Source organism: Dreissena polymorpha, chromosome 4 (genome assembly GCF_020536995.1).
Source record: "Dreissena polymorpha isolate Duluth1 chromosome 4, UMN_Dpol_1.0, whole genome shotgun sequence".
Taxonomy (NCBI): Eukaryota; Metazoa; Mollusca; class Bivalvia; order Myida; family Dreissenidae; genus Dreissena; species Dreissena polymorpha.
In genome coordinates this window covers 93,248,874-93,264,624 of record NC_068358.1, presented here as the reverse complement: position 1 = coordinate 93,264,624, position 15,751 = coordinate 93,248,874, and the positions used below count along the sequence as shown (strand labels likewise).

Here is a 15,751-nt window from a genome sequence, read left to right as displayed (position 1 = left end):
ACGCTTCAAAGCTGATTCATTTATATATCCAATGGTGTCCATACGATTCGGTCTTTGTTACGCTATGAATATTTATTATCTGTTGTAAATAATAATAATAAATAATATTTATTTTTGTACATAAAAAAGACATGTTTAATGAAATCGACAAGATAGCAAACTTTGACATGGCACTTTATATACGATTTTATACATTTCGTACCAAAACGGACACTTTGTAAAAGCAAAGCTTAAGTAATATGGTAATAGTTGAACTGAGGATATATTTGCGCGAGTTTAATTTAATATATACCACCATTATTCTATAACATGAACGACATAAGCCACATCGTTGACATTGCGACAAGCTTGAAAAACGTTGCTGTTGTCAGGTTTTTAATGATATTAAATATACCCGATAAATAATCATCATTACGACTTATATCATAACATAAACATGCAATTATGTATTGCTCTGTTACATGAACCTATTAACATGTTTTGAACATGATAAATAAATGTTAAGTGAAATAAAATAGCATATATTTCACGTTATGTTTCGACGAAGTAGAAATACAAAACGTTATCTATGTAGATGTCCTTACCGACTCATGGTGTAAACTTTGTTTTATAAACAACAATAAGACATATTTTCCATTATCTCATATATTATTAGTAGGTTATATTTTATGTAAGGCAACACATAATGGCATTCATTTAAAACTAAAAGTGTCTCCGACAAACAGAAGCATGACGTGCATTAATACACATTATGTTATGACACTCTTGAAATAACATTACATTAAGCAGAAAAGTATTAAACGTGGTTAAAATAGCGTCTCATAATCTCCCTGTTGGAAAAGACGAATATATGTCGAGAGGCGTGTGGTCGACATAATGAAGATCGCCATGACTTGAAGAATAGCTGCAAAACATAGGCTGAGAATCAATAAATGATGGTACAGTTTGATATCCAAAGAATGGGTCTGTTGTGGTGTTGGTACCGGTTTCATTGTGATAGTGGGCGATGGGCAACGTATTTTTCGTGTATTCATTCTTATTCCCGCCAAATCGACACGATGGCGTCATTGAAGCGCTGTCGATGAAATCGGAAGAATTGCTGTGATCGGAGTCAGACGTTGAGCTTTCTGCATCAGAGGACCGCTTCAAATCTCTTCGTTCCTTTGCTCTTCTGTTTTGAAACCAGATTTTGATCTAAAAACAACAAGATACAGATTAACATTATGTATTTGTCATTACGGCATTATAACATGTTTGAGTAAAAAGTGAAGTATTGATATTAAAGTAATTAATTTACGAATGTAACGTTGTAGTTACCTGTCTGTCCGATAGATCCAGCTCCTTTGACAGTTTGTTTCTGGTTTCCATAGTGATAAACTTGTTCTCCTCGTACGCCTTTTCCAATCCCTTCCTCTGTTTGTCTGTGTATACGACCCTATACTTGTCACGTGTTCGAGTCAAGCCTTCTTCTGAGGATGTCGCGCGACGTCGTCTGTTGTAGAAGGGGTGATCAACATTGCCGCCGTTAATTTCAGAACATGTAGATTGCTTTACAGACGTTTGGGTTAACTTTGGTGTGGCATTTCCGGACAACCAAGCAGCATTGTTGAAACACGTGCTTGCCACCCCTAGACCACACACATCTTGTAGTGTCTTTAGCGTTGACAGTTGGGAAATGTCCGAGGCGAAATACTGGCTTAAATCTTCACGTGACAGAGACAGTCTTGAAAACACATCATCCGACATGGTTTGCTGATTCTTATTCGTCCCTGAATGTACTGACGCAGTAAGCTGGAAACAGCTTCCGAATCCGTATGGATCCGAGCCATTAGAGGATAAGTGTCCCCTTGAATAATTGGATGTATACATATACGGGTGATATCGGGTCCCACTAGTTGTGTCCGCACTGCTATACGGTTGAGGGAATGCATTTGTATTAGAAGTGCACGCCAAAAGCCCTTGCAAATGGTGTGGAAATTGTCTGTACAAGTAACTTTCCATATTGATTAAAATATCAATTTATGACTGTTCTTCTTGATTTAGAGATTATATGTTATTTGCATGAGCGATACTTTTATGATGAATGTGTCTCTCGCAGAAGAAATTTATACAGGTGCTCATCTATGATAATGATCAAGTCTAGAACATTGTTTTTAAATTTCGCAAGTTAATTTTAAATCGTTCAATCGATTAAAAATGGATAACGTATTATATCGATTATTAAATTATGACATGTTTTAGTTTGATTGGCTCTGCACCGGACATGGAGTTTTAGTTTGATTTGATAATTGTTAGAAGACTTTTAAATCGCAATAAACCCGTCCTTGTTCTAAATTGCAATTAGCCACACTTATGTAATACTTAATGGTGTGATCTACTTTTGTGTATTCACATAACCATGTGTAAGCATTTGAGTTCGCAACATAAATCATGAATTCAGTCGAATTTATAATGTAACATATGACAATACGAATACAACTGAAATGATTGTTTTATAGTAAAGACTCTGGGTATAAATATGTACGTTATTGCCATTTGGAGACAGATGAATATTGCTATATTGTGCGATGTGAGGGTGGTATCATTATGTCTCATGAAGTAGCATGAACAAATGATTTGTTCAAAAATAAATAATTAATGTAAAATACTTGATGGAATAGTATGTAAGATTAAAGAAGACATTTTCTTTTTGTTTTAATGGATTTCTTTGAAAATCAATTTTTTACGAATTTTTTTGGCAACAAGGGGATTACAATAATTGAGTGGCCGGGTTATAGGAATCGAATAAACTATCGAATGGAAGGATAAACTGAAATCAAGTAATTCAAGATTTTTTTCAATATTTATGCACTCAAGTTGAGCCTAAAGGCGTATTAATAACCATTTATAGACAGTGTTCCTCGCCAAAATCAATGTTATATTGCTTGTTTTCATTTGCGTATTGGTATACAATAATTTCACTGTAGAATTTTCTAAGAAAACATAAGAATATTAACCACTGTGAATGAACAAAAACTGTCACGTGACCACAAAAGTCAGCGTGAGTAGTCATTTTATGACAACAAACAGCCGCGCAAGGTAGGTTTTTTTCCAATATCTTTGCTGATCATCCTCTGACTTTCATACGACCTAGTGCAGGCAATATGGCATGCATATAGCTTCGATCGGTATATCACGCGTTTTGTGTGTTGCTCTGGTTTCAGAACACGTCGGCCAATTCATTAAGAAGCAAACGTCAGTAGTAAAATTACAAAGAGTCAGTGTTCTCGAAAACTAACGATCACAGAACTGTCTATGCTTTACCGGATGAACATATTTTACATATGTCTATGCATAAACAAACAAAAATATCTACCAGATATTAAATAAACGTTTAAAGAGTGAAAACAAACATGGCAAACGTCAGTAGTACGTTTAGGAATGGCAAACGTCAGTAGCAAAAATATGCAAACGGCAGTAGCCGAATAAATGCAAGCGTTTAATTTAATAAAAAACATGTGACACACAATATAATTTATGATATTTAGATTTAAATTAGATATAACAATTAAGATTGATGTCATAAATTAAAGGGATCTTTTCACGGTTTGGTAAATTGACAAAATTGAAAGAAAAGTTGTTCCAGATTCGCAAATTTTTCGGTTTAGTTATGATATTTGTGAGGTAACAGTATTACTAAACATTTGTCATGGTCTAATATAGCCATTATATGCATCTTTTGACGATTTAAAAACCTAAAAATTATAAAGCGTTGCATCGCGAAACGATTGAATAATTTGGAGAGTTCTGTTGTTGTCGTTTGAATTTGTGAAACTTCGAAGATTGGTTTTATAAGGTATACAATACTCATCTTATGTATGCTTGGCTGGATAGCTCAGTTGGCTATTGCGTTTTTACTTTAGGAATCCGGGGGTCACTGGTTTAAGCCCTGCTGCGGGCTACTTTGTTTCCTTTTTAAATGTTATTTTTAAATTTTTTACTGGAAATTTTAAAATTAAATGTTTACATTTATCAATATAAAGCATTTAATGACAAACTTTAAAACATGCCAAAATCTGTGAAAAGGCCCCTTTAATGCACGACATATATAAATTCTGCAACAGCAAAAATGAACTAAAAAATATCCCGGAAAGAGAAATATAATGCTCTTGAATATCAACCGTACTTTCGTGTTGACAACTGACGACAGGAATTATTCGATTTACAATGTGATTCTAAATTGAATTTATATGCAGATTCGTTCATACGACACAAAGACACTATTTTGTTTTACGGATCATTTCGACTAAAAGGACTCACCAGTCACGTAAATATCGAATATAATATGTATATTTTTATAAACAACTGGTAGCAAGATGCGTTGCAGATAATTGGTCTTTAACAACATTTTAACTAACTCTTTTGACCTGTTAATTTTTTCAGCTCAATTCATTATATCATTTTAATAAAATAATATGCAATCTTATTGCTTTGTGACTTATACTATTTTACTTGTTTGAACATTACGAAATTATCCGTGAAACAAAATAAGTGTCTTTGTGTCGTATGAACAAATCTGCAGGCTGATAAACTTGAAACATGGAAGATATTTTGTCTATTGGAGTATGTCTGGTGATACAACTGTACAATGGGTAATCTCCGTAAGTACTCGTTAAATTGTAGCAGAAGTTTGAATCAAAATTCTTATGTTTTCCACAAATATTCTACCATTTTCATGTTGAATACTGTAACGTGAATGATTTAAATGTACTATTTCATTTATTTCAGCCAGGAACACTGTCTATAACCGCAAAAAAATAACATAACAAACTTTTTGGTTTACGATTTTTATTGTCTAAATTTCGTGCATGCGGCATGGCATTGAATGTTCTAAAAGATAAATATCTCGACTTTCTGTAATTGGTGATTTCGGACTGTTTAAAAAATCCAATTAGAATAGAGCGTTTAACCTTTTTCCCCATAAGAAGCAAAGCGAAAATGGCTTTTGCAACCAGCATTAAACCTAAACAGATTACGAGTTACTCGAGTTACATTTAATTTAACAGACTGATAATTAAAGTTACTCGCGGGCTGTTCTGGTTTTATGCTGTTATCTGCTCATCAGTATCTAAGGGTTTGAAATGAAGCCTTTTAAAACTTGAATCTAGTAAGAAAGGTATTTAATTAAATGTAACTATTTTGACGGACTTCAAATGCGTCAAAACACGTATCTAAGTGGTAAAGGGTTTAACGTTCTTTAGATCCATGTTAAGCGAGATAATAAAGTGCAACTTTTTGTTTACTGCCGACTTGTCACATCACGAGTTGCCTCCCTTGTAAGAGCATGCTACAATGAGTTATCAAAAGCGGCTTTCTTCTTTCTTAAGTGGTTCAATATCATGTGTTTAATTTTATTTGCGTTACAATAAAATAAACTGTCCATTCCATTGGGCTTATAACTAATTTTCAGGTTTGTTTATTTACTAGAAATGCATGATTAGGATACCACGAAATCGATAACTCTTATGGAGAATACTATTTTTATATTGAAATGATGATATGACGACCTTGGCTCGACCTGTTTTAGTTTATTTGATTTCAATATAGGACATGCAACAAAAGTTTGCAACCGAGCGCCAACAACAATAAAGTGCAATCTTCTGTTACGTGGAAATTACCTATAATGTTCAACATATATTAAGTCTATTAATTAACATCATGAGCACATTATACTATAATTCAAATTCAGTTTTTCGTAAAATCTGGATTATTCGTTCATTAGATCTCGCTCGAATACAAACTTTATTAGAAATTGTCGTATATAAATGGATGCCGTCAGAGGGTAATGGATACTATTACTTATCATAAATTCAGACTTTGGCCTTAGTTTTAATCTTCGACCGTCCGTGTTCGTTTAGTTTTAACAAACAATTATGACTCAGGTTTTGCGAACCGTTTTGTTTACTTGGCAAGCGAATATTTTTTTCAAGTGTTGTTGTTTTTCGTAATCGCAATTGTGCACGTTTTAACACTATATTGTATACTAGCGATTCTCCGGGTCCAGACGTTTCAAATGATGTGTCGCACCAATCAAGAATTGTTATAAGTCTAAAAAGGTCGACGAATATTGTAAAACAGATTTGTTCTTAACTCACATGTGTGAACATTTTAAATAACATAACGTTAAGAACCTTTAAGTGCATTAACAGTATTGAATAGCCAGTATAAATTTAAACTGAAGTGTCAATTTTTTTCTTGATTCTAAGTTATTTATTTATTCTTAAATATAATTGGATGTTTCTAAAAGAAAGCTACAAAGGTCAAACATTCCTCTCACATGCCTAGCTGTTGAACGGTGTGAAAAAAAGTTATTTAAGTGCCCATGTTAATTTTGCTGCTGAATATTACTCTAATAGTTAAGTATGCATGGTTAAATTTAAGTTTTCGAATAATTCGAATATCAAAGAAGGGTAATCCTGCTTTCAAACCAGCTTCTTATTTGTAACATCTCCTTACTGAAACTGAAAATCGTATATTTCAAGAATGGACCAGTGTTAAAATGGCAGTCTGATTAGCCCTGTGGTTTGTTACACGCGCTTCTCACATAGGCGAGAAGGGTTCAATCCCCGTTAACCGCACATACGAGTTTGATTGATGGTCACCAACCCGAAAGAATTCCTCAGGACACTCCAGTTTAAACCCACAGCAAAACACCACAGCAAACTTGAAAATATTTCATAAAAATATGTGGAAATTGCAACAAAATTTAAAAGTCGTCGAAACATTCGTGATGCTAGCAAGCAACTTAGGTAGGAGTGCTGCGACACACTCCGGGTCCTAATATATGCTGACTCATGCATGAAGGGCCTCACAAATTTTAAAATACAAAAACCGTGTTAAAATTAATATTTATATTAAAATTTTCCGAAACATGAAAGAAGAACTCAAACAAATATATACGTTAGTTATCACACTATTGATGATAGTGAACATGGTGTAACGGATGCTTTTTATTGTAACTTTGCACCATATTCCGCTTAATTTTACAGCTGAAGTCAATCTTTTCATCATACTCGTTTTCTTTCGATACTCCTTACACAATGAAACGACATTATGACTGAAATCTAACAATAAATCGTTTTATTACGAAATGATGAATGTAAAGTAAAGTTGTAAAAAGTGTCAAAATTTATGTTAAAATGAAAATATGCTTCGTATTAATGTTCCGACTAAGATCGTTAACTAATTCAAAATGTGATTTTTCAAGTAATTTTCGTTTAAAAGTCGGTTGTATTGACCACACATAATACATCACCTGAGCACGAAATGCATTATGTCCACGTTTGAATGGTTTTACGTCTGCTTATATATGTTTCGCGCCTCTAACATCTGCATTTAAAGGGATCTTTTCACGTTTTGGTAAATTGACAAAATTGAAAAAAGTTGTTTCAGATTCGCAAATTTTCGTTTTAGTTATGATATTTGTGAGGAAACAGTATTACTGAACATTTGCCATGGTCTAATGTAGCCATCATATGCATCTTTTGACGATTTTAAAACCTTAAAATTATAAAGCGTTGCAACGCGAAACGATTGAATAATTTGGAGAGTTCTGTTGTCGTTAAATTTTGTGACACAACGAAGATTGCTTTAATAATGATTAAAATACCCCACATATGTATACTTGGCAGAATAGCCGAGAGAGTAAAAGCGTTTTTACTTCAGGACCTCGGCAGGACGTCAGGGGTCACTGGTTCGAAACCTGCTCCAGGCAAAGTTTTTTCCTTTTTTAAATTGTATTCTTTATTTTTTACTGCAGCTTTTACGATCAAATGTTTACATTTATCAATAGAAAGCATTTAATGAATAACTTCAAAACATGCCAAAATCTGTGAAAAGGCCCCTTTAAAGTGACAATTAAATTACGTTATGCTCTGTGAAATTACATTTCCGAAACACAATGCTGTTTTATTAATAAATTGGTTGTATAACATTTCTTAAGAACAATACATACTAGTTATTTGAAAAAAAATACTTTTAATATAATTGCATCATATAATATTCGTATTAAACAATGTGAATTCATTCCGCCAAACAAAACAATTTTTGTTTCAACAAAAGGAGTGATATTTGTAAACACACATTTCATTTAGTGGATGGTTTCAAAACCTATCACTTCAAACATAGAACATGAACCGTGTATTCATTAATTCATCAAAGCCTCCATGTTGGAAAATCTAGGTTAATGACTGCTCCGAGGGGAGATGTGTCAGCTTGTTTAAGACCGCCATGGCTAACCGCATTGTTCCAACCCGAGGAAGAACATGGCTCAGAATCACACAATACTGGTGCTGCGTTATATCCACAGAATTGGTCTGTCTTAATGTTCATTGAATTTGCTTGGCATTGATCTGTTTGGAACTTGTCATTCGAAATCTCAATTTCCAATCCAACAAATCGACACGATGACGTCACAGAAGTTCTGTCGTCACATTCGGAAGAAGTGCTGTGACCTGAGTCGGACGTGGGGTTTTCTGTATTTGAGAACCGCATCGAATCCCTGCGTTCCTTTGCTCTTCTGTTTTGAAACCAGATTTTTATCTACAAATAACAATGTATCGGTGGTTATAACTACTTGTCCATTACGCAACATCATGTATTAAACAAAGTAGATTTTAAACTTTAGATAAGAAATTAACATTATAATACAACTTGAAATTATTCAATTTTATTAACTGTTCAATAATATTATTTACCTGTCTATCAGACAGATCCAACTCCTTGGACAGTTTACTTCTTATTTCCATAGTGATAAACTTGTTCTCCTCGTAAGCCTGTTCCAGTCCCTTCCTCTGCCTGTCTGTGTATACAACCCTGTACTTGTCACGTGTTCGTGTCATGCCTTCCTCGGGGACTGCCGCGCGACGTCGTCTGTTGTAAAATGGGTGATCAAAATTTTCGCCCTTTATTTCACTCTTCATTTCATAATTGTTTGTTCTTGATATAGAATGTTCTGGCGACCAAACAGCATTGGTCAAACACACGTTTGCATTTCCAAGACCACATACCTCCTGCAAAGTCTTTAACATTGATAGATGCGTAATATCCGCAGCTAAATACCGACTTAAATCCCCATGTGACTCTCGTGGCGTAGACCTTGTTGAATACCACGCGTCCGCCCGGGTCTGCAGTTTTTGTTGATACGTTCCTGCGTTTGCGCACATATTCGGATGGTAATAATTGCCGGATTCGGATACACCACGGCCTTCAGAAGAAGGTCCCCGTGGATAATTTGTCTTACACAGATACGGGTGAAATCGAAGACCCGACGTATTGGCACTGCTATTCAACTGAGGAAATGCATTCGTGGTATATGTACACGCCATTGTTTCATGTATACGGTGTGGAAACTGTCCGTAAAAATATTCTTTCATATTGTTTTAAAAATATTGAATTTTGATAATGCGTCTTATGTTAAGGTTGTATCTTTGCATAAGCAATCATTGTATTACGCCTGAATAGCTCGCAGAGAAACATTTATACAGGTACTCATCTTATGATAAAGATCAAGTCTAGAACATTTGTTTTAATTTGCAGGTTAATTTAAATGGTTAAAATCGATTAGAAGTCGATTCATAATATATCGAAGATTAATTTATGATTTGCGCTTCACCGGACATGCAGTTTTAGTTTGATCGGATTATTGAGTCAAGACTTGTAAATTGCAATAAACATGTCCATGTTCTAAATTGCAATAAGCGCTGCTTATTAATTACTAAATAGTGTGATCGCGTTTTGTGTATTCAGAGATGCAAGGGCATGCATTATAATTTCTTAAAGTAAATCACGACTTCACTCAAATTATATATTAACTATACAAATAAAAACTGTTATTATTATTTTATAATTATACCGAAATCAAGCGAGAGACATTGTTTGGCAAATATGTATGTTATTCTTATGAAAAAGATGAATATTTATATATTGTGTTTTGTTAGAATGGTATAATTATATTTCATTAAGTTAGCAAAAGCGCTTTTATTATTTAGTGGGTGATAATTGTCATTTGTTAAACATTATAGAGAATTACACGTTTCATAAGCTAAATTAATCATTTATTTTTGTTACGTCGAATATGTAAGTATCACATGTAAAATAAAAAAAAATATGGACAATATTACTAATTTTGAAAATAAGATATCTTAAGCTTGACCTAGTTTTAAAATATGAGTATATGGTATATCTTACTTAGATGCCTTGATCATTGGGTGTATGGTATATCTTTCGTAGATGCCGTGATCATTGATAATTGTGTGACGATAGAACTTAACGCATTTTTATATCAGATATACTTATTGTATGCGTACTCATGTGAGGGGTTTCATCATATGTCTTTTAAGGTGACAACAAATGGGGCAGTTGTAAGTCAACTTTGCCGCATCGAAGTATACTAAAATGAAGTTTAAACATTTGTTTACTTGTATTGCGCCCGATGGTTCATTTTTCATCGCACAGGTTCCTTTCTACTTCTTGCAAAGTTGTTTGTTTTAATAAACTGTTTATTGTTCGTTACACAGTTAGAAGTAGGGTGGTAACAATTACTTACACAAGTTATGGTAAATAAGTGGAATATAATGGGCGACAGTGTATGACAATGAACATTTGTAATATATTTTTACATTTGAATGCGTTTAGCACAATTGCTGAGTAAATTTTGACCATTGTCTCGTCCCCCGCTTTGTGCTCGCCTTTGATTATCACGAAAATGGTATACAACTAATTTGTATGTATTTTCCATGCTCGCTCAAATTTTGTTTGGGCCATATTCCGTCGAAAAACGTTTTCAGTCTATGGTGCTCTATGTTATCAAAAGCGTCTGTATTCGTTATCAGACGATAAATGCAAAATGTTTTATTAAAATAGTCACATTTTCGAATGGTTATTAGCCAATGTATCAACAGGAACACATTTTCTGGCAAATTGGCATCAGCGCGGTGGATATGGTTATTATATCTTTAACTGATTATGCATAAAAAATATCAATAAATAATGAAAACATATATACATATTATAAACACGATGAGATATACACTCGATATAAGCACTCTATCAACGTCCATAGATTAACTCATATTGTGCCTGAAGTAATGCGCGATGTTTTATTTTTACTATTTACAAGCACGTGAGTGTAACATGGATTTTATGTGTGTTATTGTATGTATCATTTTAATAGGTATATGCTGCATGAATAATAATTAAGTGAATCAGGAACAATTTATGTTTAAGGTACACTTTGTAGGGCGTGTCAGTGCATGTTCTATGAAAGTCTGTAACTAACTTTATTGTTGATTTTGTATTAAAGTGTTTCATTTTAAGTAATCTCAAATAATGAAGACGAAATTCATAATAAATATCTTACATAATACTTTTACGCAATCCTCATGGGCGACTTTTCATGTTTGGGGTTTCGCTCAAATGTTCGAATGTTTATCGGCAATAAAGTCGCATTATATAGTGCGTGTTCAATCATGCAAGTTCATTAAGCTACAAGAATCACAGTTAAGTACTACAATTTACTAAAAGGTATATGTTTATATTATTACATGTATTATGTCATAACCAAATTTTCTTATAATACATCTGTATTACAACACCTAAATGCAAATGGAACATATATAACAAATAGGTTTTAAATAATTCGCGTCATTTGGAACCATTTTCCCATATGTCTATCAGAAGTATCAATCTACTAGGACAGTGACGCTTTGGTTTAGTATGGGTATAAACTGGTACTTCAAATAACGACAAAATATTCATACATAACACGACTTTAAAACATGATTTTTAATAAGTTAAATGCGAAACCCAAACCAATTGCGTGCATATATGAAATATTCATAACCTCTGTGCTAGAAAGTCTACAAATGTGTTGGCCTCGAGAGGTGAAGTGTCGAGATTTCGAGGACCCCCTTGTTCAAACGAATTGCTTAATCTACAAGAATTTAAATGCTCAGAATCAAATATTGTCGGCAACTGTTGATATCCAGACAATCGAACTGGGTGAAAGTCCATAGAGTTTGATTGGTATCGACATTGGAACGGTTCGTTTCGTATTTCAGATTCGTTGCCGCCAAATCGACACGATGACGTCACTGATGCGCTGTCGATGAAACCGGAAGAGTTGCTCTGATCGGAGTCGGACGTGGAGCTGTCTTCAGCAGACGACCGCTTCGAATCCCTTCGTTCCTTTGCTCTTCTGTTTTGAAACCAGATTTTGATCTGAAAATGTCAATGAATACACAAATATGATTATTTTGTAAACAACCGAGTTTATTTATTAAAAGCTGTACCGTATGTATAAAAAACACTTGAAGGTGTTTTTGTATCAACGCGTTTAACACTTTATTTACCTGTCTGTCCGATAGATCAATCTCCTTAGAGAGTTTTGTTCTGGTTTCCATGGTGATAAACTTGTTTTCCTCATAGGCCTGTTCCAGTCCCTTTCTCTGCTTTTCCGTGTACACAACCCGGTACTTGTCACGTGTTCGAGTCATGCCTTCTTCAGGCGCGGCTGCACGACGTCGCCGGTTGTAGAAGGGGTGATAAAAAATAGCTCCCTCAATTTCATTCTGGTTTTCAAATGTGCGTTTTACGGACCCTTGAATTGTAGATGATAATACATTTTCATTCAACCGAGCAGCATTCGCCAAACTTGCGGTCGCTATCCCTAGACCACAAACATCCTGCAATGTCTTCAATGTTGAAAGTTGTAAAATATCCCCTGCCATATGCTGATTCAAACCAAAGTCTGTTTCGCGTGACGTTTTCATTGTTGAAAACGCTTCATCTGTCGTGGGCTGTTGTTGTTGATATTTTGCTGGATATGCGCACGCATTAGGCTGGTAACAGCTTAGGGATCCGCCTTGATTCGAGGCTTCAGCAGAGGAGAAATATCCCTGAAAATAATTGCTTCTCCCTAAATACGGATGAAACCGACCACCAGTTGTCCGCACACTGCTAGGGGGTTGAGAAAACATAGTAGTATTGTTAGTGCACCCTAAAGCATCTTGCAAATGGTGTGGAAACTGAATGCAAAAGTAACCATCCATTGTAATGTACACTTTTTAACGTTTCAGTTAAAGAAGCAGTTATGTATTACATAAGCAATACTTGTATGATGCCTGTTATTTTCGATGTTCAACATTTATACTGCTGCTCATCTGATGATACCAATCACGTCTGGCACAAGTGTTTTTAAATTATAAGATATGCTAAATGTGGATGTTTCACATCAATTAGAGGTCGATATATCATATCGACGATTAATTTATTATGATTGTTGCAATTCATTTCGGTAATCACCGGACATACGGTTTTAGTTTTATCGGATAATTGAGAAAAGACGCGTTAATTGCAATAGACGTGACTATGTGCATCATTGCAATCGGACAGAAATAATTAATAATTCAATTGTGAAAGCTAGTTTTGTGTATTCAAAAATACAATTTTACGCAACAAATCGCGACTTCAGTCACATAATTAATATTAAATACTTAAATATTGATAGAACAATTAAAATATGTTTGTATATTAATATATTCAAGCATCACGTATTTCGTGCATTGTATTGTTGTTGACATATTAAGGTGTTTTTGTCGATTAGGCTATTAAAAGAGGATTTTTTAAATTATTAACCGGACTGTTTTGTTATAAAATAATTGCACTTAGTATAAATAACAATTTAAATAAATACACTGTTTGTTTATTAGCATAATTGTATTGTTTTAATTCAGTGCATTCATGTTTAATTCAGTACATTCATGTGTTGTATAATGTTATTAAAAAAGGACTTTTTAAATAATTAACTGGAATTTGTATTTATTAAATAATGGCAATACGTATAAATAGCAATGTAAATAAATTAACTGTTTATTATCATAATGGAATTGTTTTAATTCGGTACATTCATGTGTTGTATAATGTTAAAATACCAAATATGTATTTATATAATATGTAGTGATAGCGACGCGACGCCTTCATTAGTACATTGAACTAGTTTAATATGATGGTTTATATATTGTTATATTGGAATAATTTTAGTGTTGTCTCATCTAGTACAATAGCAGTATATCTTGTTTTACTAGATATACTGATTCTATGCGTCTTCTTTTTTTTTATTTAAACATATTTTATTTCAAAAATAGTTACACAACTACAGAACAAACATAGAATTACAACTGTTTTGAAAAAAGAGTAGGACCTAAATTTCTAACAACATTATTGGTGGTCTTTCCCTGTTTTGTTATTTACATTGCATATATTCGTGACGAAAGCGTGATTTTGTAAAGCTATATGTTACATGGTCAAGATAACATTTGTCTTAAGAAAGCAAAATACAAGTGCGCAAGTAAAATACGAAAGAAAATCATGGCAGTAGTAGTAGTAGTAGTAGTAGTAGTAGTAGTAGTAGTAGTAGTAGTAGTAGTAGTAGTAGTAGTAGTAGTAGTAGTAGTAGTAGTAGTAGTAGTAGTAGTAGTAGAGTAGTAGTAGTAGTAGTAGTAGTAGTAGTAGTAGTAGTAGTAGTAGTAGTAGTAGTAGTAGTAGTAGTAGTAGTAGTAGTAGTAGTAGTAGTAGTAGTAGTAGTAGTAGTAGTAGTAGTAGTAGTAGTAGTAGTAGTAGTAGTAGTAGTAGTAGTAGTAGTAGTAGTAGTAGTAGTAGTAGTAGTAGTAGTAGTAGTAGTAGTAGTAGTAGTAGTAGTAGTAGTAGTAGTAGTAGTAGTAGTAGTAGTAGTAGTAGTAGTAGCCGTAGTAGTAGTAGTAGTAGTAGTAGTAGTAGTAGTAGCAGTAGTAGAAGAAGTAGTAGTAGTAGTAGTAGTAGTAGCCGTTGTGGTAGTAGTAGTAGTAGTAGTAGTAGTAGTTCTAGTAGTTGTAGTCGTAGTAGTAGTAGTAGTAGTAGTAGTAGTAGTAGTAGTAGTAGTCGTAGTAGTCGTAGTAGTAGTAGTAGTAGTAGTAGTAGTAGTAGTAGTAGTAGTAGTAGTAGTAGTAGTAGTAGTAGTAGTAGTAGTAGTAGTAGTAGTAGTAGTAGTAGTAGTAGTAGTAGTAGTAGTAGTAGTAGTAGTAGTAGTAGTAGAAGTAGTAGAAGTAGTAGTAGTAGTAGTAGTAGTAGTAGTAGTACTAGTAGTAGTAGTAGTAGTAGTAGTAGTAGTAGTAGTAGTAGTAGTAGTAGTAGTAGTAGTAGTAGTAGTCGTAGTAGTAGTAGTAGTAGTAGTAGTAGTAGTAGTAGTAGTAGTAGTAGTAGTAGTAGTAGTAGTAGTAGTAGTAGTAGTAGTCGTAGTAGTAGTAGTAGTAGTAGTAGTAGTAGTAGTAGTAGTAGTAGTAGTAGTAGTAGTAGTAGTAGTAGTAGTAGTAGTAGTAGTAGTAGTAGTAGTAGTAGTAGTAGTAGTAGTAGTAGTAGTAGTAGTAGTAGTACTCCATATCCACTACACCACGGCGACCTTATTATGCAATCTTTCAAAACCATTACTGTGCACACAAGACACCAAACATTAAAATATGAATGTCTAATAACCATATACCATGTTGAAAAGTCTAAATCAATGGTTGATCAGAGAGGAGAGGTGTAGTCTTGGCTTTACGCATTATTATAACACGGCGGAAAAAATTGGATAAGAATCAAACATGTTTTATAGAATTATATATCAAAAGCATTTGTCTATGTTTATGGCCATTGAAGATTGTATTTATCGAAATCGGACGTACTGGAACGTAAGTTC

At 33.8% G+C, this 15,751-nt stretch overlaps 2 protein-coding genes across 2 annotated transcripts; both read right to left on the bottom strand.

Moving 5' to 3' along the window:
- Positions 1-819: 819 nt before the first annotated feature.
- On the bottom strand, positions 820-1,746 carry LOC127878611 (homeotic protein caudal-like). Its single transcript, XM_052425137.1, has 2 exons — positions 1,318-1,746; positions 820-1,194 (listed from the first exon to the last, which is right to left on the bottom strand). The coding sequence occupies exons 1-2, from the start codon at positions 1,744-1,746 to the stop codon at positions 820-822; spliced, it is 804 nt and encodes a 267-aa protein (XP_052281097.1).
- A 6,447-nt stretch (positions 1,747-8,193) lies between these two features.
- On the bottom strand, positions 8,194-9,068 carry LOC127878610 (homeobox protein ceh-13-like). The gene is made up of 2 exons (XM_052425136.1): positions 8,736-9,068; positions 8,194-8,580 (listed from the first exon to the last, which is right to left on the bottom strand). Exons 1-2 carry the CDS (start codon positions 9,066-9,068, stop codon positions 8,194-8,196), a joined length of 720 nt encoding a protein of 239 aa, XP_052281096.1.
- Between the last annotated feature and the right edge of the window lie 6,683 nt (positions 9,069-15,751).

Bases quoted from the DNA above. Each gene is read 5' to 3' on its own strand.
- LOC127878610 (XM_052425136.1), bottom strand. From the start codon at position 9,068: ATGTTAAAGACTTTGCAGGAGGTATGTGGTCTTGGAAATGCAAACGTG. The intron at 8,581-8,735 runs GTAAATAATATT...TGTTATTTGTAG, and splicing joins TGGATCTGTCTGATAGACAG to ATAAAAATCTGGTTTCAAAA.
- LOC127878611 (XM_052425137.1), bottom strand. From the start codon at position 1,746: ATGTCGGATGATGTGTTTTCAAGACTGTCTCTGTCACGTGAAGATTTA. The intron at 1,195-1,317 runs GTAACTACAACG...TGTTGTTTTTAG, and splicing joins TGGATCTATCGGACAGACAG to ATCAAAATCTGGTTTCAAAA.